This window comes from Geotrypetes seraphini, chromosome 4 (assembly GCF_902459505.1).
Source record: "Geotrypetes seraphini chromosome 4, aGeoSer1.1, whole genome shotgun sequence".
Lineage (NCBI taxonomy): Eukaryota > Metazoa > Chordata > Amphibia > Gymnophiona > Dermophiidae > Geotrypetes > Geotrypetes seraphini.
Window position 1 is genome coordinate 236,032,999 of NC_047087.1, and position 26,939 is coordinate 236,059,937.

General features: G+C 40.9%; 1 protein-coding gene across 5 annotated transcripts in view; it reads left to right on the plus strand.

The window, feature by feature from the left end:
• ARHGAP22 (Rho GTPase activating protein 22) overlaps positions 1 to 26,939 on the plus strand; it is a 285,773-nt gene that overhangs the window by 78,873 nt on the left and 179,961 nt on the right. The window contains exon 3 of one of the 5 annotated variants that reach the window (XM_033943090.1): positions 12,474 to 12,561. The exons of the other annotated variants lie outside the window; for them this stretch is intronic. Within the exon in view, the coding sequence (XP_033798981.1) occupies positions 12,474 to 12,561 (88 nt within the window). The remainder of the gene's footprint in view (positions 1 to 12,473; positions 12,562 to 26,939) is intronic. 5 annotated transcript variants of the gene reach the window in all.

The window sequence follows — 26,939 nt, forward strand, 5'->3', positions numbered from 1 at the left end:
TGTTTAGCACGCAATAATATTTATCGCACACTAAAAAGCATTGAGGGGCATAATCGAAAGGGACGTCTAAGTTCGTTTACGTCCATATTGCAAGTCGTCCAAAATTAAAAAGAGCCTAAGACACATTTTTGAAGGATACGTCCAACTTTTTTTTACTTTCAAAAATTGTCTAATTATACGTCCTGCCGATCTGATGGTCCAAGCCACTAAATCGTCTATCTTTATACCATATTTCCGTCCACCATTCCGTCCAAGTCCAAAATGCCTAGAATAAGCCCTGTTGGACATGGGAGGGGTCTGCACACCCAGACATGCCACCTAAATAGTGGGGTACCTTACAGGGCACCACTGTGAACTTCACAAAAAGGGTGCCATGGCTTCTCCTCACTAAAGCTCCCTTATAGGTGACAGTAAGCCCTGCAAACCACCTCCAGAATCCCCTAGACCCACTTATCTACCACCCCAATAGCCCATATGACTGCAGGAGCCACATATATGCCAGTAAAAAAGGGTTTTGGGGGTGTATAGGGCAGTGCACATGTTTCAGTATCAATGCAGTGATTACAGGGGCTATGGGCATGGGTCCTCCTCTCTATGGGTCCCTAACCCACCCCCAAGACGACTTAAACTGCCTCTGGGCTGTACGACTAAGCTTTCCTATGCCAGGCGGCCAGGTGATGATGGTCTGGAGGCTGAAATTTAAAGTTGCGAATAAAATTTTTATGGGGGTAGGGGGGTTGGTGATCACTGGGGTAGTGTGTGGGGGTCTGTGTTATGTGTTTGCAGTGCTTATCTGGTGAGTTTAGGTGGGTTTTTGTGACAGACCAATGTCCAAGTTCCGTCTAGGCTCTGTTATTAAACTTTCGGTTATACATGCTGTACGACTAAGTCTTCTAAGCCGGCCCAACTCCCGCCCTCAACACACCTCCTGAAATGCCCCGTTTAGCTTTGGATGTTGAGCGGCACTATGAAGGCCTAGGTCGTTTTAAAATACGTCCAAAACCTGGTTTTATTATCGGCACTTGGACGTTTTTGAGAAATGTTCGTCCAAGTGCCGACTTGGGCCGGTTTTTGGACGTTTTTCTCTTTCTGTTATGAGCCCCATAGCGTATTGTAATAAAAGAGGGGGTTAGTTTCAAGCAAAAAAGAACCACAATTTTTTGGCCCTGCACATCCTTACTATAATATGCTCTCCCATTTCCATTTGTCCTTTTGTATCTGTCACCTGCTATGAACGTATCAGTATATAATGGCTGCAATTATTAAAGTGCCTATTTTGTTCTCTACATAAAGATACTATAAATTCTCTTCCCTTGCGTTGAGCAGTTTTATAGCTTTTGTGATGTATTTGCTGCTATCAAGTGTTACAATTTGCTAATTCAAAAATAACTTGATAAATGTAGGAGCTATTTCTTCATTAAAATTGACTCGGATATATGCTGTAACAGAATGATTGCTGCTTTTTGCTTCATTACTGTTCTATGCAAAAATGATTTCCTGAAAGAAGAGCATTCTTTAAAATGCAGAAAAGGAAAGACAAGTGTGAAGTTTTAAGGTAAAATCAAATGAAATGAATCTAGTTGAGTGTAGGTGGAGTAGTTTTAAATAGAGAAGTATTTACTTCTTCTATACATGTTCTTTTAACATGAAAATGAGCTTGGTATTTGGTAAATAGTATTTGGACTCTGGACTACTTAATTTCTAATAATGTAAAGTAGAGATTTTCAAAAAAAGGACAAAAAAACTCTATAAACTGTTCCTGATGAAAACAGTCCACAACGTGATAAAATCTCATGAAGTTTTGGGAAGAAGAAATAAAGCATAACTTTTTGCAAAATCTGTGGAATTGGTTATGGGCCATGTTCAATAGTCCACCTTCATCTACAACAGGGGTGTAAAAGTCCATCCTTGAGGGCCACAATCCAATCGGGTTTTCAGGATTTCCCCAATGAATATGCATGAGATCTATTTACATGCACTGCTTTCATTACATGCTAATAGATCTCATGAATATTCATTGGGGAAATCCTCAAAACCCGATTGGATTGGGGCCCTCAAGCAGGGACTTTAACACTCCTGGTCTACAACTATTATCCAATCGTCATATTTCTTTCATCAGCAACATTGTGGACTCCTCAACGAATGTTGGTGGCAGGCTTAACTTCTAGCAATTTATGTTGGTCATGCAAAAATTCTCCAGGTTCTTCTTTGCATCTTTATGAATATCATCTCACTCATGATTTCCTGTTGCAATTATGGAGAATAATATCTTCAGTCTTTCATATCTGAGAACCACTTTCACTAAAAATTATCATTTTTGGTTTTTCATTTTTGGGATCTGACTTATACCACACAGATTTGAAATTGCTAAATATCCTCCTCGCAATTGCTGTGTAAAATCAGGACCTCCTAGACCCACTCCCAGGCCCGCCCAGTTCCACCCATCCATGCCCCATTACGCCCACACCATGCTACAGCCTCACCCCTTAGCCCCGCCCCCCTCAGCCTGCTTGTCTCAGTCGAGAGGGCACCCACGCATGTACGGATGTCCCTCCCAGTGCAATTTTCTTTTCAAAACCCAGACAAACTGCTGGGTTTTGAAAAGCTGTCCAGATGCCCAGATGTGCCCTCTAAAATGAGGATATGTCCAGGTAAATCCAGACATCTGGTAACCTTACCCAATGCTATTCGCAGAATACCAATTCTTCAATGGCATCTGTGCACCAAGAGGCTATATAGAGTGCAAACATAAGATGGCACACCTACATTGGATTGTAGTTACAGCAGGAGGTGTATATGTAAGTGTACTATACTATGAATACTCTAAATTTTTTGGTCCATATTCTCCAAACAGCACTTTAACTTAAGTGCCAATAGGTGCCTTACCAGCGCCTAAGTTAAGTCCAAAACACCATTAAAAAGTGAACTTAAAATAAAATTAAAGGCACCTACTAGGCCTAAAAAATTTGGAGCTGGAATCACGCCTCCAGAGGTACTTTATGGCACCTAATACCACTGTAGGCGTGGCTAACGCCAAAAGTGGCGTTGGGTGCCGTAAAGTACCTACGTAGGTACAATTAACATCAAAGGTAGGCACTAGAAATGTAGACCTTGAAAACCCTGGCCTACATTTCTGGTGCCTATCTTTGCTGGGGGCACAATTCTCTAAACAGCGCTGTCGCATGATTTGACATGCGATCGGTGGCCGCTTTTAAGGCGGCCGCCAACAGCAGCACCATCTAGAGAATCCAGGCCTAAGTACATAAGGAGGACATGGATACATGTCCTTGCCCCTTTCATACTATACTCATGCTTATGCTCCCTTTCAACTATGTACTAAGGATAAGGAAGTTACGTTTTACTTTATAGAATAACACCTAATATAATACCCAATAAAGGAAAAGTTCCCTTATATAGCAGACCTTCCCATTCCATCCCAGGTTGCAGTAGGTGAGGTTGGGCACTGCCATTTTTCAAGATGGTGGTGCTGGAGGCAGAAGCATCTGAGCATTGATCCTGTCTCCCTTAAGATACTATTTGAGGAGGGGTTGGGGTGCCTCTAGATACCAGGGATTGGGTTTTGTTTTAGTCGGGGGGAGGGAAGGGGGTGTCATATGAGATGGGACTACCCTAGACACCACAGAATTTTCTTTATGTAGAAGAGAGGGGGACCAGGTTGGGTTGAAGGGATGGGAGATACCTTAGACCAGTGATTCCCAACCCTGTCCTGGAGGAACACCAGGCCAATCGGGTTTTCAGGCTAGCCCTAATGAATATGCATGAGAGAGATTTGCATATGATGGAAGTGATAGGCATGCAAATTTGCTTCATGCATATTCATTAGGGCTAGCCTGAAAACCCAATTGGCCTGGTGTTCCTCCAGGACAGGGTTGGGAACCACTGCCTTAGACACCTAGGAATTTGTTTTATTAAGCTGGGGCAGGGGGATACTGCCATGTTTGGTCAGTCACATGCAAGTATACCCTGTGATAATTGTGCAGTTGAGCTGGCTGTATCTTACTATATTTTACCCCAACACCCATGTCTAAACTCCAGACAAAAGTATTTATGTGGTTAGGATTCACATCAACTGAGTTTTACTAATTTTTATTATAAATAGAACATTGTTTTACAATGCCCTACAGAAACTACTAATAAACTAAGAGAAGGTTGGAAAGCTAAAAAAAAAATCCATAATCGGGCAACTTGTATTGATTTTGACAGTTCCTATGATTGAGATTGAAGCATTACTGAATTTAAATTGATCGAAACATCCTTGCCCATTGATCACTTAGTGTACATTAGTGACTTTGCTGGGAGATAAATTAAAGATGAGCTAAGTCAGTTTAAATTCCCTGTAGTACAACACACACAACATTCAGCACGCACATATAGATTGATATAATTAGGATTTGCTCTGCTCCTATATCTAACATGCTTCCATTCAAATTCCTCTAGAGCAGCCATTCCCAAAGCTTACTGAAGGACCCCTCTCCAAGCAGGTTTTCAAGATATCCTTAATCTATATATATAAAATCGGAGGTATGTATGTGTGTATGTGCCGCGATCACGCAAAAACGGCTTGACCGATTTGAACGAAACTTGGTATGCAGATCCCTCACTACCTGGGATGATATGTTCTGGGGGTCTCGCGGCCCACCTGCACATGTGGGCGGAGCTACAAACAGAAAATCAGATTTCACCCATTCCATGTCAATGGAAAAAATGTAAAAAGCTGCCATTCTCACCGTAATTCAAAAACGGCTTGACCGATTTGAACGAAACTTGGTATGCAGATCCCTCACTACCTGGGGTGATATGTTCTGGGGGTCTCGCGGCCCACAACTCTATGTTGCTTGCTCAAGGGTGGGTTCACCCAAGAATTTATATGTTCTTGCTCCAGGAGGTGAAACTAAAATTGTTGTTTATAATCACGTTTTGCGTTAGTTGTATTGTATTCATTTTGTCAAATATTTCACATTATAATTTGAATATTGTACTTTTTATTAAGCTGTAAAAAAATAATTTCATTCACCACTATAAAGTATCTTTATTTGAATCCATTTACAGTGTTATTGCTATAATTAAATACCCGTGCAACGCCGGGGCATCAGCTAGTGCTCATATATAATATAGGTTTGTATTCGATGATGGTCTTGGGAACACATCTATCCCTTGCATTTTCAGCATGGATATGTTATGTTGTTTGATATCCTGAAAAATTGATTGGATGGTTGAAAATTGCCATCAAAACTCATGCTAACTTACCCATCCAACTGCCTTAAGATCTCGCAGCACTCATCATGATCCTTTCCCTTTTTCATTTGATTTTTTTTTATTTTAGACTTTAGACTACATTGAAGTCTCTTAGGTGTCCTTTTACTAAGCTGTACTAAAATGTGGCCTGCACTATTAGTGTATGGGTTTCCTGTACACTGAGGGCACTTTTAGCATAGTGATAGGATGGCTGCATTTTCCTGTTTCTGAATTAATGGCATGGCCATTAACACCTCACCCCTTACTGCTATCTGTTTTCTAGGTGGTAAGGGCTTATGTACTAATCACACGATAATCAGTTTGCATGCATCAGCGTAGCTGCACTAATCCAGTTGGCAAAGGGTGTGCCTACTCTCCATCCCCAAACACATCCCTTGTGCTAAAAAATAAAAACTATTTTTTTAGAGCATGAGAAGTGCATGCTGATCCTAAAATTACTATTACCACGAAGGAAGAGCAGGATGTGGGGGTGATTGTGTCTGATGATCTCGGGGTGACAAAACAGGTAAAAAAAAAAAAAAAGAAGTGACAGTGAAAGCCAGAAAGATGCTTGGGTGCATAAGGAGAGGAATGGCCAGTGAGAAAAGGGAAGTGATAGTGCTGTTGTACTGGATAAGTCTCTGGTGAGGCCCCATTTGGAATATTGTGTACAATTTGGAACCCCACACCTTTAAACTACACCAAAACTTAGATTTATAGACCGGGTCATTACAGATTGGAGCTTGACTCGGTTTACAATAAGAAAAAAATAATACATAGAAAGAACAAACCGAGAAAGGGATCGAAAAGCTAATGTCCATAATGTTTTGCAAAACAAAACTGTCCAGAGCTTTCTGAAATGAAGGAAAAGGACTTAAACTTCTGAGTGTAGGGGGCAAATTATTCCACAGCTCTGTCAATTTAAAAGAGAATGAGTGGCTAAATTTTCTAATAGGTTAGTCATTGCCGTTAAGAGAAGGAAAAGAAAGTTTCAACTTGTGAAAACTTCTAGTGAGATGAGATCTGTAATTATTCCAATCTAAGGGAACAACAGAGATGAAAATGCTAAATAAAATCTTAAATGTGATGCAAATGCACTTGAATTGAATTCTGAGATAAACTGGGAGCCAATGTAATTCTATGAGCAATGGAGACACATGATCAAATTTGCTCTTGCCAAAGATGAGTCTGGCAGCCATATTTTGGATTAGCTGAAGTCTTTACAAGCTGACTTTAGGAAAACTCAAGTACAATGCATTGAATAATTCAAGCGAGCCAGAATGACTGATTGAACCAAAACAGAGAAATGTTGTTGGTGGAAACACAGAACATATGGAGGCTGAAAAAAAACATTTTTTTTACAAGAGAATTAATTTGATCCTTAAATGAAAGTGAGGAGTCAATGACACCTAATATTACTGAAGAGAACTCAATTTTCAGAGACTCGCCCGAATCCAGACTCACAGAAGAAGGAAGGCAATCTAATTAAGGGCCTAGCCACAATAATTTTGTTTTTGTGGTATTAAGTTTCATCTGGACCATCAATGCCTAGGACTGAAGTTTCTTAATACAATGGTTAATATTAGATGATAGATTAGTGAGATCTGAATCTACCTCGAATAATATAAAAATATCGTCAGCATATGTTAATATGGTTTCTTGAATGCTCAGATGAGAATATTTCAATGTAATCGTATATATGTTAAATAAAATTGGAGACAGAGGGGGAACCCTGGGGAACACCACAACTGGCTTTCCAAAATTTGGAAATGGAATCATCCGTCAACTAAGAGCGAAGGGATAAGAATTTTGAGAACCAATTCAGGACAGCCTGATCAAGACCAATTTCTGAGAGCAGGTAGAGTAAAATGTCATGGTTAACGACGTCAAAAGCTGCAGAGATATCAAATTGAAGATATATATAAGATTGAGTCGGTCCAGAGGGCTGCTACAAAATTGGATAATGGAAGAGAGGGGCTATATAATAAAGATGTTTAACTATCTCTGTGGTGTTAATTTACAGAGGGATGAGTCTTTTTAAAATGAAGGAAAACTCTGGAAGGGAGAGGACATAGGATGGTAGATGCATGGCATAGTCTCCCTGTAGAGATGATGGAGACAATGATTGTGTTTGAAATCAAGAAAGTATGGAACAGGCACATGGGATCTCTTAGGGAGAGGAGGAGATAGTTGATATTGTAGATGGGGAGACTGGATGGGCCATTTGGCCTTTATCTGCCATCATGTTTCTACCATGGGACACCCAGGTTCATCCCACAGTAATGCCTTTTGAACCTGCAGGGACTGTCTTCTTATTCTTTGTGACTCTGTGCAGCGCTTCGTGCGTCTAGTAGCGCTATAGAAATAATAATAGTAGTACCAGTAAGTGCTTAGTAAAAGGGTTCCTTATACCGCAAGGGTCCAACAAGCATATGTATATTACATTACATTAGTGATTTCTATTCCGCCATTACCTTGCAGTTCAAGGAGGATTACATAAGAATTGTCATGATATTAGGAAATACATTAGGAGAAGTTTGAACATTTTGATTTGCTAAGGAGTAGATAGTAATTGTGGGTGAAGCTTTTTGTTTCTATTTCAAAGGTTTTGTAAATAGAAACATAAATAAAAGTGACATTGCAAAGCCTTGGGAAATTGTGTGCAATTTTTCCTTTACAAAAGAATTAAAGAAAAGTTGTTTTAAAACCACACCGTAGGGTATGGATAGAATAAAACCTAAATCCCAATAATGTTCAGAGGTGCCATGTAAAGCATTTTTCTATATGTAGTCTATGTGAAAATAAGTTCATTGTTTCTAATTCCTGAGGGATTTTGTACTGTCTGTCTGAGCATTAGCTTATAGAAATTCTAAGCACAGAGTGTTGTGCACATCTTGAATGGAAGAGAGAATGCCTGCAGAGTAACAGTGGGGTTTGCTGAAGTAACATATTAGCAATACAAACACACAGGAAATTTTATTTTTTTATTTAGAAAACTAGCCCCAAGTACCTATTAAGGTGCAGTAAAAAATGGGCTTTTACTGTGCCTTAATTTCCTGCGGGAGTCACTTATTACCATTTCAAAATTTGCATCAGTGATTGTATTTTTGCTTATATTTGATCATTTTACTATTATTCTGTCAACAAAAGTGTAGATATTATGTTAAACTATACCTACTGTATACCACCTTGGGTGAATCTCTTCATAAAAGTGGCTTAATACAGCCCAATAAATAAATATAGCAGTATATCAGCACCAAAGGTGTCACTCCTGCAGTATATAAAATAATGCAGCTTGCAATGAACCTTACAAGTTATGCTAGACATACTACTTGAGAGGATCAGACTGTAAAGCCACAACTTCTTCAAGGGAGTAAACAAGCAGATAGACAAGAGCGACCCAGTCGACATTGTATATCTGGACTTTCAGAAGGTGTTCAACAAGGTTTCGCATGAACGACTACTTCAGAAAATTGCGAGCCATGGGATAGAGGGTGAAATACTCACGTGGATTAAAAACTGGCTGGAGCAAAGGAAACAGAGAGTGGGGACAAATGGACAATACTTGGACTGGAAGAGCGTCATCAGTGGGGTGCCTCAGGGCTCGGTGCTTGGACCCGTGCTCTTCAACATCTTTATAAATGATCTGGACATAGGTACGAAGAGCGAAGTGATTAAATTTGCGGACGATAGAAAGTTATTCAGAGTAGTGAAGATGCAGGGGGATTTGCGAAGATCTACAACATGACATAATCAGGCTCGAGGAATGGGCATCGACATGGCAGATGAGGTTTAATGTGGATAAGTGTAAAGTGATGCATGCCGGTAACAAAAATCTCATGCACGAATACAGGATGTCCGGGACAGTACTTGGAGAGACCTCTCAGGAAAGGAACTTGGGAGTTCTGATCGACAAGTCGATGAAGCCATCCACGCAGCGGTGAAAAAGGCAAACAGAATGCTAGGAATGATAAAGAAGGGGATTACGAACAGATTGGAGAAGGTTATCATGCCGCAGTACCAGACCATGGTGAGCCCTCACTTGTAGTACTGTGTCCAGCACTGGTCGCCGTACATGAAGAAGGACATGGTATTACTCGAAAGGGTCCAGAAAAGAGTGACTAAGATGGTTAAGGGGTTGGAGGAGCTGCTGTACAGTGAAAGATTAGAGAAACTGGGCCCCTTCTCCCTCAAACAGAGGAGATTGAGAGGGAACATGATCGAAACATTCAAGGTACTGAAGGGGATAGACATCGTAGATAAGGACAGGTTGTTCACCCTTTCCAAAGTAGGGAGAACGAGAGGGCATTCTTCTAAAGTTAAAAGGGGATAGATTCCGTACAAATGTAAGGAAGTTCTTCTTCACCCAGAGAGTGGTAGAAAACTGGAATGCTCTTCCGGAGTCTGTCATAGGGGGAAACACCCTCCAGGGATTCAAGACAAAGTTAGACAAGTTTCTGCTGAACAAGGACGTATGCTGGTAGGGCTAATTTCACTTAGGACGCTGGTCTTTGACCAAAGGGCCGCCGTGTGAGCAGACTGCTGGGCATGATGAATCACTGGTCTGACCCAGCAGAGACAATTCTTATGTTCTTATGTTAATATTCTAGGCTTCATTTCAATGAGGCCGGACATTTAGTTTGCCTAACCATATCTGATCCCCTCCTCCAATGCCCAGACCCTCTCTCCGATGTCAGAATTGATGTTGGGTGAAGGCTTGTGGGCTGGTCCCGCTACATGCACCTGGCTCTTCCCTTCTTGGATTTGCTGCAGCAGTGGGCGGTGAGCGGCATCAGACCGTGGCGGGGGAGAAAGAATCAGCAGCAGGGAGGGAGGCAGACTGGCTTTGGCGGTGGACTGGAGCTTCAATGCGGCAGGGAGGGAGGCAGGCAGACTGGCTTTGGCGGTGGACCAAGGGGAAGGAAGAATCGGCAGTGGGTAGGTCAGGCTTCAGCGCGGCAGGGAGGCAGGCAGGCTGGGACAAAGGTTGGAAGGCAGTGAGGGGAACATAGGAAGGAGGGAGGGAGGAAGGAAAGAGAGAGAGGCAGAGAAAGACCGGGGGGGGGGGAAGGGGGGTGTTGTTAGCAGAAGAAAGACAGAGAGAGAGAGAGAGAGACCTGGACCAAAGGGGAAAGACAAGAGGCAGATGCTGGACTATGGGATGTGCAGATAGAAGGGGAGAATGATTTTATTTTCAATGTAGGGTTTTTTTTATCAATCCGCGCTAGCGGTTTAACGCGCGTAATAGCGTGGGTTAAACCGCCGGTTGTGCTAGCCACAACCGCCTCCTCTTCAGCAGGCTAGCGTGGGGGTTAGCGCATGATGAAACGTTGGGTGCATTGACCCCGCTAGCGTGGCTTGATAAAAGGAGCCCTTAGTGATCAAAATATGTCAGTTTTGAGAATTTATATTTGCTGTCTGTATTTTGCACTATATTTGTCTATTTTTCTATAGTTTGTTACTGAGGTGACATTGCATATTTTAAGTCATTTGCCTTGACATCTTTGAAAAAACCCGAATATAAATGATAATTAACATTTTTCTCTGCATACAGTGTGCTTTGTGTTTTTTTAATTTTGTGGTTACCATTATTTAATAAGATTATATTGTGTGTATATGAAAAATGGATAGAAGAAATTGCATTACAATATTGTTATTATGGGGAGGAGTTAGGGGCGGAGTTTGCGCGGGTCCGGGGTAGAGCTTTTGGGCTCCCCAAACAAAAAAGCGGTCCGCTGCCTATGACATCAGATATTAGGGGGCATTGGAAAGAGGATCAGATGTCTGGGGCATTAGGAGGGGGCAGGTCCTAGGGGAGATTTGGAGGAATTAAAGTAGGGCACCTCCTCAGTTCAGGCACCAGCCTTTTTAAGAAGTGGCTCAGGAGCATTAGGCCATGATTTAGGAATCCAATGCTCCCAGCCAGAAGAAATCATGCTAGCTTCTAGCTGGCATATTTTTCCAGGAATTTGATTTTTAAATAGTATTGAGGTGTTTTACATGCATTTGCATCTTATTAATATATCCTCCTGGTAACTTAAATTAATGTGTGTTAAAGGAATATATGCACCTAGTATTGCTCTTTAACATATGTAGTGTTACCAGATGTCTGGATTTCCCCAGACATGTCCTCCTTTTGAGAACATGTCTGGGGGTCTGGATGGCTTTTCAAAACCCAATACTTTGGGTCTTGAAAATAAATTGCCCGACTTCTAGCTGCATTCTGCACACATGCACCGAGGGCTGTCTTAGTCCCTCAATCATTTTCTCAAGAACATACACACTGAGGACTCGCCTGGATTCTTCTTCACTAGTCCCACCTCTGGTCATCAAATCTAAGCCCCTTGACTCCAGGTTCCCCAGCTACTCTTCAGTTCTTTCCTCCCACCACCAGACTTCCATTCTCAGCTGCACTAGATTCCCTTGTCAGAATTGGTCAGTCTGGCCACTGCACTAGAATCCCTGTCAGCACCAATGGCCTTCAGGGCTAGTTAGGCCAGTATTCCTCCACTCAAAGAAGCTTCTTACCATCTGAGCTCTCTGTGCCTAGAGTTGTTCTTTTCAGCACCACAATCCACTCATGGTGAGTGGACAGCTCCCAGCATCACTTGCAGTTCTATGCTGATTAGCTCTTCTCTCAGGCTCAATGAGCTCCACTGTCACAGGTATAAAAATTGGTAATATTTAGAAATAAAACAAAAACAACGGAAATGAGGTAATACCTTTTTATTGAACTAATTTGATGCATTTTATGATTAGCTTTTGAAGGTAATCCCTTCTTCAGATCAGAAATAAGCAAATGTTGATAAATATCAGTACATAAAAGGGAGACATGAAATTAAAATTCAAAATACCATCTAGTGGTCAGTTAAAGGGGGGGGGGGTAGTTATCAACACAAGCTTCCGTTATGTCCAGTTATTTTTCCACCCTGTGCTAAAATAGCATAACTTGCACAACATGCTAATCCTTTCTGGGAAAATCAGTATTTTGTTAAAGCTATCAAAGTTATCACTCTGAGCAGAGGGCCCAGGAAAAGGAGGTCTTAGAGGGTCTATTCCCTTTTCACCATCTGGAGGTGTGAGGACGTACCACCTCAAATGACTTGTTAAAGTACACTCCTATTACAAAAAAAGTATAATATAGCACTGTATAATGTTCCTCATCATTCTGGATAATTATGTCATTGACTGGGATTTTTTTTTTTAAATTGTTCTAGGGTTTTATTCCACTGCAAGGGAACCAGGTAACAGAGCTTGTCCCTAATCCAGAGGAACCTGGGAAACATCTGTTTGAAATCATTCCAGGTAGGAAAATGTGCGCTTTGTTTTACTATTAACCTACTATCATTGGGAACAGCAGCTGTGAAATTGTTCCTCTGTCACATGCTTACACTAAGTGACAGGTCATGCTCATGTTCAATAAAATACAGCATTTCTTTAGGTGACCCAGTACACATATACCTTTAAACTGTCAGATTAATATTCAAACACAGTAATTTATTTTAATACCAGGCTACAGTGTTTAAATAGTTTATGTATATTCAGCACTGCTATATGCAGAAGTAGCATATGCTGGATATATATAGTCAAAATGAAATAAAAGGCGATAGTGACCAACTCAAAAACAGAATCAATAAAAAAAATTTTAAAAACCCACCAGAACGTAATATTAGATAACAATTTTTAAGGAAAACAGAAGGAATCAACATCCAGCATAGGCCATTGTTTATCGACGGCTTCAAGCAACCACTGTTGTGGACCCAGCATCAATGCTTTGGCTTGATGCCTGTTTTGAGGGTCAGTCAGCTATGCAAAGTCTTCATGCAATTATGGCTTCTAACAAGTTTACAAGCTTATTGACTTTCTTTACCGCTTTCTCACTTAAAAAGGAATATAAGTAGTTTACAAGATAAAAAATCTAAAGAATAATCTAGAAAAGAAATACAATGATAAAATAAATCAGACCCTTCCCAAAGCCACCTAAAGGAAAAAACAACCATAAATAAACAATTCATAGCAAGAAACCACCCCCAAAGACAAAATTGCTAATACTGAGACTTTGGCATGAAAATACCAGCAAAATAGCAAGATAAGTCATACTCATCATAAAGTCAACCAGTGGCATATTAAGGGGTCTGGGGGGAGGCAGACTGCACTGGGTGCCATCTTGGTAGGGGCTTTGGCACCTCTCCACCCCCACACCACACTCACACCCTCCCATCCCCATTCCCCTGTACCTTTTTAAATCTTCGCCAGTGCGAGCAACTTCTCTGGCCTGCTGCTCACGCCAGCTTGGCTCCTCTCTGAAATCACTTCCCAGTCGCAGGGTAAGGAAGTGACATCAGAGGGAAAGCCAATGCCAGCACGAGCTGTATCTATAGCAGTGGTTCCCAACGGGGGCGCTATCACCCACCGATGGGCGCTGAGAATTCTAAAGGGGGCATTTTGTGTCCAAGTCATATTGAGGTGGCATTGAGGACCTTTGAGCAATTGGCAAATTCAGGGAAGGGAAGGGAGGAAGGTGGCCCAATGAGGGGAAGAGGTTGAGTGGCACTGAAGGGAAGTGGAGGGAGAGGGGGGAAGGGGTAACAGATACTGAAGGGAAATGAAGAGGTGAGAGAGAGGGAAGCGGACATGAAGGGAAGTGGAGAGAGAGGAAGGAGCAGATGCTGGATGGCAGTTTCATCACATCAAGCTCAGCTCTCACTAATAATATTCATTTTTTAAATAACATATATATATATATATATATATATATATATATATATATATATATATATATATATATATATTTAATCATACTGTGAGCAATACATCAATATTGTTGTTATCTTCTTTTTTTATATAAACTTTATTGAATTTTCAGACAATGGCAGTGCATTACATCTATATATATAAAATCGAAGGTATGTATGTGTGTATGTACCGCGATCATGCAAAAACGGCTTGACCGATTTGAACGAAACTTGGTATGCAGATCCCTCACTACCTGAGATGATATGTTCTGGGGGTCTCGCGGCCCACCTGCACACGTGGGCGGAGCTACAAGCAGAAAATCAGATTTCACCCATTCATGTCAATGGAAAAAATGTAAAAAGCTGCCATTCTCACTGTAATTCAAAAACGGCTTGACCGATTTGAACGAAACTTGGTATGCAGATCCCTCACTTCCTGGGGTGATATGTTCTGGTGGTCTCGCGGCCCACCTGCACACGTGGGCGGAGCTACAAACAGAAAATCAGATTTCACCCATTCATGTCAATGGAAAAAATGTAAAAAGCTGCCATTCTCACAGTAATTCAAAAACGGCTTGACCGATTTGAACAAAACTTGGTATGCAGATCCCTCACTACCTGGGGTGATATGTTCTGGGGGTCTCGCGGCCCACCTGCACACGTGGGCGGAGCTACAAACAGAAAATCAGATTTCACCCATTCATGTCAATGGAAAAAATGTAAAAAGCTGCCATTCTCACAGTAATTCAAAAACGGCTTGACCGATTTGAACAAAACTTGGTATGCAGATCCCTCACTACCTGGGGTGATATGTTCTGGGGGTCTCGCGGCCCACCTGCACACGTGGGCGGAGCTACAAACAGAAAATCAGATTTCACCCATTCATGTCAATGGAAAAAATGTAAAAAGCTGCCATTCTCACAGTAATTCAAAAACGGCTTGACCGATTTGAACAAAACTTGGTATGCAGATCCCTCACTACCTGGGGTGATATGTTCTGGGGGTCTCGCGGCCCACAACTCTATGTTGCTTGCTCAAGGGTGGGTTCACCCAAGAATTTATATGTTCTTACTCTAGGAGGTGAAACTAAAAATGTTGTTTATAATCAAGTTTTGTGTTAGTTGTATTGTATTCATTTTGTCAAATATTTCACATTATAATTTGAATATTGTACTTTTTATTAAGCTGTAAAAAAATAATTTCATTCACCACTATAAAGTATCTTTATTTGAATCCATTTACAGTGTTATTGCTATAATTAAATACCCGTGCAACGCCGGGGCATCAGCTAGTATAATATAACATTAAAAGATTGCATAAAATGCACCTTAATACACAAAATATAAATGAAACAACTATTCCCCCCCATCATCCAATTATTAATACATTAAATCATATTTTTCTTACAATAATTTACTCATATATTTTAACCCCTCAATATTGTTATTACCTTCTAATAAAATAATTTAAAAAATTTGTCCTTGTTTTTCAATATATAGTATGTGCAATATAGTTTACCCAAAGGGAGGTGCTATCAAATCATTCACTGAAAAAGTGGGTTCTGATTTAAAAAAGGTTGTGAACCTATGATCTATAGGCTGGCAGTCTGAGCTACAGTGGAGTCAAGTGTACATCCAGTGTATTCAATTGTGTCAATTATGCCCATTTATATTTTCTTCCACCCCAATCATAAGAACATAAGAATTGCCGCTGCTGGATCAGACCGATGGTCCATTGTGCCCACAGTCCGCTCACACGGTGGCCCTCTGGTCAAAGACCAGCGCCCTAATTGAGACTAGCCCTACTTGCGTACGTTCTGATTTAGCACGAACTTGGCTAACTTTATCTTGAATCCCTGGAGTGTGTTCTCCCCTATTACAGACTCCAGAAGAGCATTCCAATTTTCTACCACTCTCTGGGTGAAAAAGAACTTCCTTATGTTCGTATGGAATCTATTCCCTTTCAATTTTAGAGAGTGACCTCTCGTTCTTCCTCATCCATAAAACCTCCTCCCACTCCCTAAAATCTCTGAAGAAACAGTAAAGAAACAAAAAGCAAAACACAAACAAACAAACCCTATAACATATGGATCTGGAATGGCCAAGTTGTCGCCCCTCACACCTGAGTCACCAAGCCCTTCACTGTACTAACTTACCAAAGCTCATATATTCACAACAATAATGTGGACAATAAATAAACCACAGACACTTTATTGATGGTAAAAACAGGCCGCAGCTTTGTTTATTGGGGACAACCAATAAGCAATCAACAATTGCTTCAGCTCCCGAGCTACAAAACATTGCAATTTGCCAGAACTCAAAATTGTATACCTCTGACTCTGGCACATCAGCAAGAGCCTAAGGGCTGGCATGGACCTCCATGTCCCATTCCTTACCACCTGCATCAAAGCAGATTCGCTCACCTGAGCTCAATTTCCCTTAACTGCTCATCCCCTGATGAGGCTAGGGGGTAGGCATGGACCTCCATACCCCCCATGTCAGGGTCACCTGACCCTCGGCATCGCCACTCAACTGAGCTGACTACCAAATACCTGCTCATCTTTCGATGAGCCAAAACCTTGTAGCTCGGGATTACCGCCGCTGCGACAACCCTAAAACCTCGAATCTCCCAAGTGAACCCGATAATCACAATGGGAGTGTGGGAGGGAAAGTTGCCTCCGAGGGACTGGGAAGCACACTGTTCCTCGGAGGCATGAAGACTATATATCCCCACCCATCATGCCCTGCTTCCCCTCTCTCATCCAATCACTCTCCGGCGGGAAATCACATCCCTCCTCATCTACCTCTTCTCTCCCACAGCCCAAGATACCACAGGACCACCAGTCCTGCCCAAAACCACTGCTGCAGAACAGCCCCCAGTTCTGAAGCCCAAGATACCGCAGAACCACCTAGTCTTGCCCAAAATTGCTGCCGCAGAACAGCCCCCAGTTCTGAAGCCCAAGATACCACAGGACCACCAGTCCTGCCCCAAACCACTGCTGCAGAACAGCCCCCAGTTCTGAAGCCCAAGATACCACAGAACCACCCGGTCCTGACCTAAACTGCTGACATAGAACAGTCTGCCCTTTCTGCCACCCAAGATACCGCAGAACCACTGGGTCCTGCCCAAAAATCACAGTCGCAGAACAGTCCCCAGTTCTGCCACCCAAGATACCGCAGGACCACTTGGGCCTGTGCAAAGCTACCGCAGCAGAACAGCCCCCAGTTTTGCAGCATGCCAACTAAGGGGGGGGGGGGGTGGCACTGACTGGTGGCACCCCAACAGCAACCACACAGCCTGCTCCAGCCACCATTGTGCATCCCACAGGCACAAACTCTTACCAAGTTGCCTCCGAGGGACCGGGAAGCACACTGTTCCTTGGAGGCATGAAGACTATATATCCCCACCCATCATGCCCTGTTTCCCCTCTCTCATCCAAACACTCTCCGGCGGGAAATCACATCCCTCCTCACCTACCTCTTCTCTCCTGCTTTTTTCCCTACTACCTCCCTACAAGCCTTCAAGCAGTCTCAGAATGGGCGATCAACTTGGGCCATCCAGCCTACTGTTATAGTTGCCCGTCGAGACTAGCTCTCGAACTCTTTTAAGCACTAGATCAGGGCTGCTGAAGTCCGGTCCTCGAGATCTACTGACGGGCCAGGTTTTCTAGATATCCGCAATGAATATGCATGAGAGAGATTTGCCTGCACTGCCTTCTTGGCGTGCAAATCTCTCACATGCATATTCATTGTGGATATCCAGAAAACCTGGCCTGCCAGTAGATCTCGAGGACCGGACTTGGGCAGTCCTGCACTAGATATTAACTCACTCAACAGGCAAACACAAATGAGATGAGGGTGTCCACATGTTTTCCTTTTCCTCTTTTCACCTAACAGTGTGGAGTTGTTGTTTTTTCATATTATAAAGGTGCCATAGCTTAGTCAAACACTTTGTTTTTCCAATGCGCCGAAATGCGCCGAAATGCGCCAGAATGCGCCAAAATGAAATAAAAACTATTGAAAGAGAAGTCATGAATTTCAAATGCTATTGTTAACCTCTTCATAGGAGTTAAAAGATCATAGTTACACTTATATTAACCCACTTACCTCTCATCTTACAGCAATTATTATTTTATTGATGTTCTTCTTGTGAATTTTTTTTCTCAATCTCATACATATAGCTTTAAAGAGGTAGGAATTTATCTAGCTATCCTACCACTAAGGGCTCCTTTTACTAAGGTGCGTTAGCGTTTTTAGCGCGTGCTACAATACTCCGCGTGCTAGCCCCACACTACACGGAAAATACTAACACCAGCTTTATGGAGGCATTAGCATGTAGTGCGCGCTAAAACCACTAGTGCACCTTAATAAAATGAACCCTAAATATCAACCTCTTTAAATATTGCATAGAATACCTTCTAATATCTAAAGTGTACAGAAAGGCATAACACCAGACCCACAGAAACTACAGTGATAAAGCTCAGTTGGTTTGTATCTACAAGTACTAATCCTAGTTTTTCAACGCTTGCTTATCTCAGCGCACAAGAATTTTACCATCTGGGTCAGAAGCCTCATTTGATGCTGAGTGCTAAAGTTTCCAGAGAAGATTCTTGCACAGAGATATTAGTACAAGAGGTACTTGGCAACTTATAGACATTAGCTCTAATGACATACTTAATCAGTGCTGCAATTCAGAAAATTTGTTGCATGATAAAGATGCCACAGTTTGGATCATGGTACAGTAAGTTTTAGCAAGGGCGGTGATGTCACTTTGCTTGTGGTAAAGTGCAGAAATGAGAAGGAAACCAGGTTGAGTAAGTTTCTTGTCAGAGAATCCTCACTGCTGAAAGAATTTTTTGAATTTAATGTGTGACTTCTCAAATGGGTAATTTCTGTATATGTATATTTATAATATATATATATATATTATATACAAATATATATAATATATTGTATATAATAATAATAACTTTATTCTTCTATACCGCAATAGTCGAAAGGCTTCTAGGCGGTTCACATTCGAAGAAGGCTGGACAATCAGCGAAGTACAGGATGTAAGAAGAGCAAGTTACATAAGAATTAGGTAAAGGAACTGCAAAAAAACAGCAAAATTACATCGAGGTAGAGAGAGGGAGAATATATCATTTGGAGGCTTCTGTTTAGGAGATGAATTTGTCAAACAAAATGGTTTTGATTGATTTTCGGAATGCGCCGTAGGTAAAACTGGCTCTGTTTATGTAGTTGTCCAGCCAGAATGCAGAATTTAATGTGTGACTTCTCAAATAGGCGTTATTTCTGTATATATTTTTCCTGGGAACATCTTGATGAAACCTTGTTTTATCTCCATATGGTCTGCATATTGTCTGTTCCACATATGAGCACACATACATGCATAAATATCCAAAATCTTTTCTGTAAATACGAAAATCTAAATATCTTATAAATCATGGTACATCCATGCTAACTTTTTGTGCAGATCTACAAAGGAGGAGTGGTCATGGGAGAGGCATGGGCAGGCCAAAGGCATTCCATTAAAATATATTCAGTTTTATAGAATTTAGGCAATCTGTACCCAACTTGCATGCCAGGATCTATACCTGGTTGCAGTTGGTATAACTCCTCACACCCAAAGTTGATCATGAATCCCGGTGCAACATGCTATTCTACAAAGGGTGCTGATTCCAGGACATTGGTGCTAAATTTTGAGCGCCATTTATAGAATGTCTCCCTTAGTTTCAGTGAGACCCTTACAATTAAGCTGTAGAAGGCAAGGATTTCTTAGAACAGACAAAATATTGTAATTGTGCCCTACTCATGCAGGTCACACATGATTAGAGTACAATGGAGGAGTGGCCTAGTGGTTAGGGCTGCAGCCTCAGCACCCTGAGGTTGCAGGTTCAAGCCCAGCGCTGCTCCTTGTGACCCTGGGCAAGTCACTTAACACTCCAGTGCCCCAGGTACTATACATTAGTCAGATTGTGAGCCCGCCAAAACAGGGAGAAATACTTGAGTGGCTGAAAGTAAACGGCTTTGGTTACATTTATTTATTTTAATATTTATTCACTGTTTATAGCCTATCATTTCTTTTCCCTTTCTCTCCCCCCTCCTCTCCCCTTTCTCGTGCATCCTGTGGAATGCCCACTCTGTCTCCAGCAACCTTACTTTCATCCATGACCTCTTTATCTATCAAACTCTCCTCCTGCTGACACTGAGACCTGGATCTGCCCCGAAGACTCTGCTTCAGCCACCACTCTGTGTCAAGGAGGCTACCTTTTCTCACATACACCTCATCCAGCTGAATAAATTTCTGTAAACCATTCTGAGCTCCCTTGGGAGAACGGAATAGAAAATTGAATGAATGAATAAATAAATTCATTTTCTCCATAGACTATGGCTGAGTTCTTCTACAACAAGGTTCACAAGATTCACGTTGTTTTTTTTGTTTCTTTGTTTTTTTAAATCTTTAAGAATTTAAACATAAACGAATCAGGAAAAGCACTTTAAATATGCAAACATTTTGAAAACAATCATTTTCTCCCCCCCCCCCACTCCCTTTCACCAATAAAAGTAGAACATCTATATAATTTCCCTCCCTCCCACCTGGATGTGTAAGGATATCAACTAAAAAGAAAAGGTACATGACAGCTAATGTGAAGCAATAAATGATGTCAATGGGCTCTACACCATTTTAAATTCATTACTATATCCCAAAAATTCAGCGTTAATTCTTTCATACTTGCAACTGGAACATAAGTTCGATCACCAGAAAGTATAATTAAGTGTATCATAACTCTTCCAATTGCGTGTTATCATTTGCCTGGCTATTCCCGTCATTATTAAGAAAAGCTGGCTTTTATAACGATCCAAAGAAGGTTTAACATATAGTAGAGTACCACAAATTATGGCTTCATAAGTCACCTTGAGTTCTTAACCTCCACCCCTACCCCTCTTCCATCTGTCCTTTCTGCCAATCTCTCCTCAACCTCTGCAACCTTTTCCGAAATCACTGAAGAGGAAACTGCACACATCTTCTCTCTTCCTCCAAATCTGCTCCTCTGATCTGATTACCACCCACCTACTCAGCACTCTCTCCCACTGTCATCCCTCCTGTCACATCCTCAACCTATCTCTCTCCACTGCAACTGTTCCCAATGTTTTCAAACATGCCATAGTTACATCTTTCCTCAAAAAACCCTCACTAGATCCCACACTAAACATAATTCTATAATGGGTGCCTAAGTTTTTTATAGAATTACGCTTAGCTCTGCACTAATCGGTGCTTAATTTTAGGCGGACTATGTAGAATTGGGGCCTTTCTGGATATTAGAAACATAGAAACATAGAAAAATGACGGCAGAAAAGGGCCAAAGCCCATCAAGTCTGCCCACTCCAGTGACCCTTCCCCCAACCTCCTGCCCCATACTTTTAAAAATTCAAAATGTAAGCTGCAAATCAACTTGGAGAAAATACAAGGGTGAAATTGCATAAGTGTATAGTTTTCCTGGGAAATTTTCAAAGTGGAAGCTTGCTTGAACATTTTGCTGTGAAAGTCTGACAAGGTTTCCGGAGGAAAAAATAATGCCCACACCTTTTACTCACGTGCACATCTATTTTTAAAAAAGGCTGCATACAAACATGCCTCCGTATCCATATATAAAGCACATAAACTTCACTTTAGGAACTGGCATTTCTATTCCTCATATGGTGTATGTTATCTGTGGTGAACTGTTATCTCACACATTCCACAAAATGGTTTCCTTCAAACATAACAAACAGAATGCTGCCAGTTACCGAAAGGCCAGTTGCTACAAACTGCTCTAAATACTTCTCACCTAATTATTTGTTGTTTTTTATCTGAAACTTTTCATGAAAACAAAGCACTAATGTAAAGAGATTAATTCATTCTTCTTGCCAAGAAAGACAGACTAAAGGTTAAGTATAAACAGGTAAAGATAGTGCATATTTGGGAAGACAGCATGTATACATTTAAATTGCTTTAAAGAATGCATGATAAAAAAAAAAAAAAGAATATTATTGGAATTATTCCCTATGGATAAATAGTTGGATATCCATGCCCAACATATCTTGAGCACAGCTATCTCTTTCAGGCTTGCTTGTACTTCAATGAAATTTGAAGCTATATTAAATGGGGGGGGGGGGGGGGTTTAATGGCTCCTTTATAGCTCAGAAGAATTTGGCAGGAAAATAATGTGAACTTAGAGCTGCTTATTTTCATGGGAGATTTCTGTTCCATCATATTCCCTATGGAAAGCATGACAGAGGCTGATGCACTAACGTGTGAAACTGCAATATACATGGATAAATGGTGAATAACGTGTAACCATGTCTGCAGATGTTAATGTGCTTTCTGTGATCTCTTGCTGCACATAATTTTTAATTTGTGAAGCTGTTTACAAAAAAATTGTACAAAGAAATCTCATGAGAAGAGGAATTGCATAAATAAACTCATTTGTGAGTTTGTGTAGCAACACCGTGTTCAGGTATCACAGAAAATTGAACTTTTCTGTGAAACTTTACTGCAGAAAACATCTTTGACCTGTAGTTAAGTGCTTGATTTTCTATGAACTTTACCACAAGAAGATCACAATGAAATTCAATGGACCAGTGTTATAAGAAAAGTTTTCACAGTGTTGGTCATTCTTGGAGAATTGACCGTAAGTTAGTGCATTAGCCTCATAGGGTCAGAAAAGGCACATGCAGTAAGTATACACATTCTCCTAGATTCTATATGTCACCTAAAGTTGGCCCTGGATCACAGATAAGAGCATATGAATTGACATACTGGGACAGACCACATCCTGTCTTGTAACAATGGCCAACCCAGGTCCCAAGTACCTAGCTAGATCCCAAGTAGTAAAACAGATTTTATGCTGCTTTTCGTAGGAATAGGCAATGGATTTCCCCAGGCCATTTCAATAATGACCTATAGACTTCTCTTTTAGGAAATTATCCAAACTTTTTTTTTTAACCCTGTTAAGCTAACTGATTTCACCACATTCTCTAGCAACAAATTCCAGAGTTTAATTACACATTGTGTGAAGACATATATTTTCTCTGGTCTGTTTTAAATCTGCTACTTAGTAGCTTTATCGCATGCCCCCTGGTCCTAGTATTTTTGGAAAGAGTAAACAAGTGATTTACATCTACCCTTTCCATGCCACTCAGTATTTTATAGACCTTTATCATATCACCCCTGAACCATCTCTTCTCCAAATTGAAGAGCCCTAGCTGCTTTAGCATTTCCTCATAGGGAAGTCTCCCCATCCCTTTTATCATTTTTGTCATCCTTCTCTGTACCTTTACTAATTCCGCTACATCTTTTTTGAGATATGACAACCAGAATTGCACATAGTATTTGAGATGCGGCCATACCATAGAGCGATACAGGGACATTATAACTTTTTTTCATCTTTGTTTTCTATTCCTTTCCTGATAATTCCTAAAATTCTATTTGCTTTCTTAGCCACTGCCGCACATTGAGCTGAGGGTTTCAAAGTATCCTCAATGATGATACCTAGATTATTTTCCTGGGCAGTTACTCCTATTTGCAAACTAATAAATTAGGCATTAGCAACCAATAGTAGGTGTAAACAGGCACTTAATTGCCAATAATCGGCATTCATGTATGGCGTGCTCTGTATCCAGTTCATAGAACACAACTCAAAAGGGGGCATTGGTAGGTCAAGAGCACGCTCTGTTTTTAATCGCAGTGTTATAGAATAATGTAATGTGTGTGCCTAATTTTTTTTGGTTGGTTTCCAGCATTAACATCAGGTTTCACCAGGCTTAAGAAAGAAAGGCTTAACCAAGAAAAATCTTCAAAGACTTCAGCAGATCTAGAACGCTGTGGCTAGGTTGATCTTCACAAAAAGCAAATTCGATCGTGTTCCCCCGCTTCTGTCAAAACTTCACTGGCTTCCGGTGATTTCTAGGATTCACTTTAAATGTACCTGCCTAATTTTCAATATCCTACATGGCATTCTTCCTCCCCTAATCCCACTATCCTGGAATTCTTCAAGACCTGACACTACCAGATCCACCCACATACTCAAACTATCTTTCCCCTCATTAAAAGGCGTCACGTATGCAGGTAAATTAGGGAAATCCCTTTTCTTCAGATCCACTGAGATTTGGAATAACCTCCCTGCCCCGCTGCGGAACCTAGGCTCATTCCAATTATTCCAAAAACATCTAAAAACCTTGTTTTTTCTTCAAAATGTAAAGCTATCTATTTAAAATGTAAAGCTAGCTATCCTCTTCATAACCTCTAATTTCTTATTATGTCCTTCCCTCATTTATTGAATTTACCTGTAAATCATGCCGAGCTCTATCTTTATGGAGATGATGTGGTATACAAACTTAAGGTTTAGTTTAGTTTTAAGTGCCATGTCTAAAGTAGGGCGTGAGATCTGTGCTATGCTAATATTCTGTAGAGGGCATTCTGCTCAGAAAGCAGTTTGCAAAATACTTGATTAGTGTGGATTACCCAGCGCCTAACTTTGAGCACCTTTTATAGACTGGTAAGCCTGACTTCAGTGCCGGGCAAAATAGTGGAGAGTATTATAAAGAATAAAATTACGGAACACATAGATTAATATAGTGTAATGGGACAGAGCCAGCATTGCTTCAGCCAATGGAAGTCTTGCCTCATCAGTTTGCTTAATTTCTTTGAAGATGTGAATAAACATGTGGATAAAGGTGAGCTGGTTGATATAGGGTCTATATCTAGATATTCGGAAAACATTTGAGAGATTTCCTTATGAGAGACTCCTAAGAAAATTAAAAAAGTCTTTGGATAGGAGGCCATGTTCTGTTGTGAATTAGGAATTGGTTATTGGACAGAAAACAGAAGGTAGGATTAAATGGCCATTTTTCTCAATGGAGGAGAAATAGTGGAGTGCCACAGGATTCTGCACTGGGACCAATGCTAGTTAATATAGTTATAAATAATCTGGAAATTGGAATGACAAGTGAGGTGATTAAATTTCCAGATGACACAAACTATTCAAAGTTGTTACACATGCCGACTGTGAAAAACTGCAGGAAGACTGGGCATCCATGTGGCAGAAATGCAAAGTGATTCACATTGAAATGAAGAGTCCAAATAATAGTAACCAGATGCTAGGGTCCAACTTTGGAGTCGGCACCCAAGAAAAAGATTTAGGTGTCATTGTAGATAATGCCCCCAATATTCAGCACTATTTAACCGGCCAGGAATATGCTTGAATATTCTTCCTGTTTTGTTTTAAAAGTATGTCCATATCCCCTGGTCTTTGTACTTTATTGAAAGAGTGAAAAATCAATTCACTTTTACCCATTCTACACCACTTAGGGTAAATAACAGTCCTGTCTTTGCCAGCTATTAACTTACCCCCTTTTACAAAGGCACGGTAGTGGCTACCGTGTGGTAAATGCTCCGATGTCCATTTTTTTTTTTTTTTTAATAATTCCTCATGGGCTTCAGAGCGATTACCGCAGCCCACCTGATAGTTACCTTTTGTAAAAGGGGGTCTTAACCAGCTAACACTGAATAATCACTTAGCCAGTAAACTTAGAGCCAGCCAAAAATAAATGTATATTCAATGCTAATCACTGGAAATGGCCCGGCATTAAATATCAAGGATGACGCCTAGAGTCTACCAGTGTTGGGTAGACAGCGTGCTGCCCAGCACTGGCCGAATATTGGGCCTGTCGTGCTTAACTCTTGTGCCCATTGTGCTGTGTAACCAAAAAAGCAAACAGGATGCTAAGAATTATTAGGAAAGGGATGGAAAAATAAGACCAAGAATATTATAATACCTCTGTATCAGTCTATGGTGCAACCTCACCTTGAGTATTGTGTTCAAATCTGGTGGTTGTACTTCAAAAAAGATGCAGTGGAATTAGAAAAGATTCACAGAAGAGGGACCCAAATGATAAAGGGGGTGAAAGTCCTCTCATATAAGGAAAAACTAAAGAGATTAGGGCTCTTCAGCTTGGAAAAGAGACAGCTGAGAAGGAATATGATTAAGGTCTACAAAATTGAGATGATGTAGTATGGGTAAAAGTTAATTGATTTCTTTTTTTTTACTCTTTCAAAAAATATAAAGACTAGGTGACACTCCATGAAATTTTATGGAAATTCTCTTAAAACAAACAGGAGGGAATATTTTTTTCACTTGAAGAATAATCAAGCTCTGGAACTCTTGCCAGAGGATGTAGTAACAGCAGTTAGCATAGCTGCCCAGCACTGGCTGAATATTGGGCCTATCATGCTTAAATCTTGTGCCCATTGTGCTGTGGCACCAAAAAAGCAAACAGGATGCTGGGAATTATTAGGAAAAGGATGGAAAAATAAGACCAAGAATATAAATGCCCTTTTGCACCCGAACAGCTCTATGCATTGAGTGTTTATACTTTCCAGCGTTTTGTTTTCTAAGCACCTCACCACAAGTCTGGAACTTTCCATTTCAGTTCCACAGTGCCATCTACTGGATTGACTCCTTTACCCTTGAGGCAGGCCTCCCCCTGGAGGCTGAAACACAGGCCATGCTGGGTCAAAATGAAAAAGGACATTATAAACATGCATTCTTAAAGGACATTATATTCACGTACTTATACATTTGAGTATTAATTTGTGATTTACAGTTAATAAAATTTATTGTTCCCAAGGCTGATGTGTACAATCCAATTCCCCACTTGTTTCTTTGTTTGGTCTGCTCTACGGGGGTTGTTTTTCCTTGTTCTTTTGTGGTTCATATTTAGACACAGGCCACATATAAATTTATACATGGTTTCATAAAAAGGGGGTGGGCGGCTGTGGCAGCCATGGCAGGATCATGCGTGAACCGAGGGCATTCCTGCAATTTTTGTGCACAGTTATAGAAAAGGAGGAATCCATGCCTAATTTATTTAATTAGTTAATTTACTCATTTTCTATACCATTCTC